At 31.8% G+C, this 6,358-nt stretch overlaps 1 protein-coding gene across 2 annotated transcripts; it reads left to right on the top strand.

Annotated features, from left to right (window-relative positions):
• Positions 1 to 466: 466 nt before the first annotated feature.
• On the top strand, positions 467 to 5,502 carry LOC105634689 (uncharacterized). 2 transcript variants are annotated; one of them, XM_089723143.1, is made up of 5 exons: positions 561 to 577; positions 672 to 701; positions 1,352 to 2,557; positions 4,069 to 4,275; positions 4,378 to 5,502. In XM_089723143.1, the coding sequence occupies exons 3-5, from the start codon at positions 1,358 to 1,360 to the stop codon at positions 5,356 to 5,358; spliced, it is 2,388 nt and encodes a 795-aa protein (XP_089579269.1). In that variant the 5' UTR covers positions 561 to 577; positions 672 to 701; positions 1,352 to 1,357; the 3' UTR covers positions 5,359 to 5,502. The 2 variants fall into 2 exon arrangements, with proteins under 2 accessions (XP_089579268.1, XP_089579269.1); XM_089723142.1 differs by lacking the exon at positions 672 to 701 and having other exon boundaries at positions 467 to 577.
• The last annotated feature ends 856 nt before the right edge of the window (positions 5,503 to 6,358 follow it).

The following is a 6,358-nucleotide window of genomic DNA, read 5'->3' as shown; positions in this document are numbered from 1 at the left end:
TTTATTTTAATTATGAGTCTTGAAGAATTTATGCATGTTTAGCGTGAAAATTTATTTTTAAATATGATTGGAGTTAAATAGGTTAAAAGTTAAAAAAAAATACAATAAGTAGGTTAAGTGAATCGTATATAGGTCAACACATCCACTTAACCTATTTATGATATTAAGCGGGTCACACGAGTTGTATATGGATCAATACGACCCACTTAACATATTTATGATATTAAAAGAATTAAACATGTCGTGTTCATGTCAACCGTCTAATTTTTTCATATTGTGTTTGTATCGGAAGTTATAAAAATTATTTCTATCATTTCATTCTAACACTAGTAATATATAAAAGCACAATTAATAAATTTGTTTAAAGTAATCTTTCAATTAATTTGTTAATTTTTAAAATCTAACAAACTTACTTTTTCAAATATAAATGAAGGATAATTTGAGAACTCTTTATGATAATGTTTATAAATATAATAGTCGTTCCTTGTTGTAAAACACTTTTTGGTATTCAGTCTTCTCTTTTCACCACTTGAGTCGCATACTACCCAGTCTTTGCTTAGGGTTCGGGAAATCTCAGGTAAGTCAAAGTTCTTTCTTTGATCTTATTTTCTGATAGATTCTTTTTTCTTGTCCGTATAACATTTATCTTTTCTCTCAAAATAACCAAGCAGTTCATCTGGTTCAATTGCATGTTATGATCAGTAAGTTATTTCCTCTTTTTTTTCTTCTTTTCTTTTCTGTAATGGTATTCTTGGAAGGGAAAGTTGTTTTTTTTTTTGTTAACAAAAAAAAAAAAAAAAAGATATGAATCAGAAACAAAATGAGTACAAAATGGGTTTCTGAGGTAATGATTAAAACATTTTTAAATTGATTTTTTATTTTATGTATGAAGAATTCTTTCCTTTTTAGGTTCCACTATCCTTTATCATCTCCAATTCTTGAAATCCAGCAACTGTAGACTGAGACTCAACTTTACCAGAACTGGTGTAAATTCTTGTAGATTTCTCAATCAATAACTAATAAATATATGCAGCTCGAGAATTTGCAAAATCCTATTTAATCATCAAACTTTTATTTGTAATCTCAGGTGTCAGTTTTTTGGTTCAGTACTAAACATGAAGCAAATAATCCTTGATTTTAACATGATAGATTGAGTTTTTGAGCTAAGCTTCTTTTGATTGCCTCTCCATGCTTAATAATCTACTCATTAGAAATAACATATATTGGTTTATTATTGAATTATTTGGCTTTGTGGAGTTAAGATTTTCAAATCTATGAAAAAATTGTCAAATTAATTACTTCTCAGGAACTGAAAGAGGTTTTTAAGTACCTGTGCATATTTTGGTTGCAGGATAACATGTCTGTGTTTCTTGAAATCTTGAGGCGTATTCTTGGTTGGGTTGAGGATCGTGGAGATGAATATGAATCTGAAACATTATATGGAAATACTTCAGGTGAAACAATTACTCCTAATATATATAGGGTAGGATTTGGTTCAGGGTCAAGTAATCCGACAAACTTTGAACCAACATATGTTAAGACAGTAAAAAGAATTGATGATGTGCATAGTGCTTCAAGTATTTATGCAAAATATGAACCTATATCTTCATATAGTCCACACACATCTTCCTCTATGCTACAACAACCTTCATCTACTAAACTCACATACTCTTCAAGTCCGACTCTGTCGAGATCTAAACCGCCAACATCTTCTTCTAACCAAAATCAATCACTAACATCACACTTATCTTCTTCTAAAACATTATCTTTTGCACCCTCAACTTCATCAAAACCTTGCACTAAAGAAGCTAAAGTATCACCATCTTCTAAAACTATTCCTAAAGCATCATTATCTTCCTCGGAGTCTTCTCCATTATCCTTTAAGCACCCACCATCTTTTAAACTAACTTTGACTCCGGCTTTCTCAAATGTGACCAATCAACAGACAAAAGCCACCAACAAACAGGTTGAAAAGAGCACATCACCTATCCTAAAATTTCAAACATCACACTCTGAGCCATCTCCACTGTCTTCTAAACCTTTTACATTCTCAAGTAATGTACCTCTTTCGTCCTTAAAGCAATCTACATCATCCTCTGTAACCCCTGCATCTTTTAAGTCAACTCTGGCTCCAACTTCCCCAAATGCCACAAATGAGCATTCAAAAGCCACCAACAAACAGGTTGAAAAGAACACATCACCTATCCTAAAATTTCAAACATCACACTCTGAGCCATCTCCACTGTCTTCTAAACCTTTTATATTCTCAAGTAATGTACCTCTTTCGTCCTTAAAGCAATCTACATCATCCTCTGTAACCCCTGCATCTTTTAAGTCAACCCTGGCTCCAACTTCCCCAAATGGCACAAATGAGCATTCAAAAGCAAACTACATATGGGTTCAAAAGGATGCATTACCTATTTATGCGATTCCTAAGGATATACAAGATTTGATCAAGAAAGACAAAGTACCTGGAGTTTTGAAAAGGCCATTGTGTGTCTCAACATACAAGGACTATTTTGCTGCTCTTCTATATGCAGAGGACTTTTATATTGAGGTAATAATTACTTGGATAACATCTTGGGTGCCTTCATTAATAATCTAATTGAATATGAAAAGTATCAATGTGTATTCAAAGACATGCTATGAAATTGCTTTAAATTGAGCATTCAAAAGAATTTGAGGATCACTTCGAGAAGGGCTACTCAAATGGAGATAGGGACAGATATCATCCAAATTGAAGTAAGAGTTGTATTGACTTTGTCGTATTATTGTTAGGCCCTTTGGGGCCTAGAAACATAAGATCTTTTTTTGGTTTGTAGTAGCAATGCCACGATTTAAATGGAGTTTGCTGATTCTTAATCCAACAGGTGTGAGAGTAGAGTTTTTGGTCAATGGAGTCGTCTGAGACTCAAATTCTATAAATCATAAAACATTGTGCAACTGCAGGCTCTTCATTTGCAGAATTTATTGAACTGATTAAATTCTCTATATTTAATACCAAATTATATCAAACATGGTATCTTTTATTTTTTTTTATTTTTTATTTTTTTTTCGATTTCATTGATTTGAATGGTCTGGAAGTCAAATAACATCAAATGGAAATCATCTGATACGGTCATAAATTTTGTTAAGTGTAATAATGTCTGAATTGTCATATAAACATATAGGTAGGAAATTTACAACATATTCTTAAGTCATCTAGAAAAAATATATGCTTGAAAATATTGTTGAACTTTTGTGTATTTTGTTCACAATGATTGCTCATTATATGCAAGCATATGGTAAACTTCAAGGATTTCATGATATGACAGACAAGCTGCCATTATACTTAATTCTGCACTGCTTTCATTTTAGATGATAAATATTTATTGGTTGACTATCATAAGACAACAGGTGCTGTCCAAATACATATTCTAATTCCACAACTTGCAGAAAAAGGATGAAGTCCTGAGGGCATGATAATAGCATCACCACATTAAGGGAAGACTAGTGATAATGATAGATTCTAGATTTCTTGTCAATAGAATGACATAAGACTTGTTGAAACTTTGGTCGATGATTGATCATTTGCAATGCTTTTTTTTAATAAGTAGCTTTTTGTTTTTTCTCTTCAAATGCTGGTGAAGTGTTTGGCAAATGGTGTGATAACTTTCCTTTGTCATGTTTAGACGTATTATTAAATGCAATAGCTGTATTGTACTTTTATGATATGGTTGGAAACAATTCAAGTCAATTGGTTCCATATGTACAAGGCCTTTCTTTCTTTTTTTTTTTTTTTTTCTTTTTTTTTTTTTTTTAAAAAAAAGAGCAAAACACATGCACAAAAGAGAAAATTTAATCACATTTTTGGTAGATAGAATTGTGTATAAATAATTCGTTTTTGGAAACAGACTGTGCTGCATGTGATCTGCAAGTTCTCTGAATTTTACAGTATTATATTTTTCCTATTTGATGTATGAAAAGTACTTTCTGGTTTCAATATGCTTATGGTTCAGTAATTCGATATTGTAAATTTAATTACTCCTTTGTATTAGTTGAAATAAGTGTGTCTCTTCTTTGAATCAGAAATGGAGTAAGTTCAAATTGTTGGGCATCACTTTAAAGTTGCAAGAAGCTACAATTAAATGGTCATACTTCACAGATAGTGATGGTAAGGATGATAGAACATTTGTAGAATTTAAGATTGATGCGGCACGTGAGAAACGGCCATTTCTTTTATCAAGGGACTTTGTCTTTGCAAAACCTTCAGGAAGTAATATTGAGCCATTTCAGGTCAGTGTCATGAACTTCCATCAGGTTATGTTATGAAAAAGTATTTCAATCTCATGTATTGATTTTATCCACAATCATAATTATTTTTCAAATGCAAAGCAGGGTATCATCTATCGAGTGGTGAAAAGCACTACTGTATTAGTTGAATTTGGTGAAGGTTTTCATTCTCAACATTATTCGTCTCGCAAATATGATGTTAGCTTCTCATTTAACAGAGTTTGTTTAAAAAGGGGACATGAAGCAATTGAAGCTGCATCGGATCCTTCATTTGAAAGTTTCACTTTCCCTAGTTTTCACTACAGAACGCTCATTTCTGCCTCATCTCCTTCCTATTTTAATTATAAACTTGATACAGATCAAATGTCAGCAGTTCAACAGATCTTAAAATTCCGTGGTTCACCACCTTATCTTATTGAAGGTCCACTTTGTGTAACTAAAGAAAAACGGAATGAGCCTAAAGTATTATCAAGAACCGGATTGGTTATCCAAGAAGCCATGCTTCAAATTTATGAAAAGTCTCAAGATCATCGGATTCTTGTATGTGCACCAATCAACAGCACATGTGATTTGCTAACAAGAAGCTTGAAGAAGTACATTCCTGAATCGGATATATTTCGAGGAAATGCTGCTTTTCGGGAGGTAGATGGAGTACCTCTTGACATTCTCCCTTCATGTGTTTTAAAAGGTGAATGCTTTGCTTGTCCTCCACTTCAAGAACTCCAAAAATTTAGAGTAATAGTGTCTACTTATGTAAGTAGCTTTCGGCTGCACAGTAAAGGCATCATGGCTGGTCATTTTAGTCACATTTTTCTGGTGGATGCCTCATCAGCTACTGAGCCGGAAGCAATGATTGCTTTAGCTAATTTTGCTACCGATGACACTGCTGTAATAGTCACTGGTGCACAAGGAAACCGTTCCGGTTGGGTACGTTCTGATATTGCTAGGGAGAATGGACTGAGGGAATCATACTTTGAAAGACTTCATGAAACAATTGCAAGCAATAGTGTTAATAAATCGTTGTTCCTTGCACAGATTGACAATCCGAAATCAAATTGCAAATCGGAAATGATGCCTATACCTTAGTTTCATACTCCATTCTGTAAGTTACTTTTTTCATAAATGGAAATTTATCACTACTGTAATTTTGTGCTTTTTGAATTTTCCTGCTTTTGTCTATGTACATATGTGATTAAAGTTTATATGAGTCTACAGTCAGATGATTTTCAATGGCGGGTTAGTATTAAATCTTGCTTTCACGGAAGTGCTTTCAACAAATATTTACTTCATTCAAGAGGATTGAATTCCTGTTTTGTGCTTTTTGAATTTTCCTGCTTTTGTCTATGTACATATGTGATTAAAGTTTATATGAGTCTACAGTCAGATGATTTTCAATGGCGGGTTAGTATTAAATCTTGCTTTCACGGAAGTGCTTTCAACAAATATTTACTTCATTCAAGAGGATTGAATTCTCACTTTATTTAAAGAAGAAGAGTGTCTAACTACTCATTCCAACACCATCCAACACCCGTTGATTTATGGAGCACATTTATTTTTACCGCAAGATGTTATATTTATTATTATTTTTATTAATCAATGAATCAAATTTCACACAAAGTATCAGGTCTATGCAGTCAAATTGGAGGTAGACCATTAATGTCAGGGTTATAGAGCAAGATAATACATCTATCATAGAGCAACATCAAGATTCAATATCTTTCTGGCAATGGAGTTAAATTGATTTAGTTCAAAAATTTTTAGTAGTCCAGTGCATGAAAATTTTAGATGTAATTGAAATATAATTTAATTATGTTTAGTCTAACATAAATCCCTAATTTGTAGCGCGTGATTGAACATAATTTAGTTGAATATTATATAAAATAATTTAAAATTAATAATTTTAATTAAAAATCATATTCTATGAATTAAAATAAATGAACTTAGTAAAATTTATTAAAATAAAAATATTATAAGAATTAAATTTCAGTTTAATAATAGTTTTAGCAAACAATTGCAAATTTAAAATAAAATAAATAAGCAAAAAACTTTAAGATAACAATTATTATTTCTATGTTAATAATGTTAG

Source organism: Jatropha curcas, chromosome 6 (assembly GCF_041381405.1).
Source record: "Jatropha curcas cultivar XTBG-Jc1 chromosome 6, XTBG_Jcur_1.0, whole genome shotgun sequence".
Classification (NCBI taxonomy): Eukaryota; Viridiplantae; Streptophyta; class Magnoliopsida; order Malpighiales; family Euphorbiaceae; genus Jatropha; species Jatropha curcas.
Note: the sequence above shows the minus strand (reverse complement) of the source record. Positions and strands in the feature narration are given on the sequence as shown.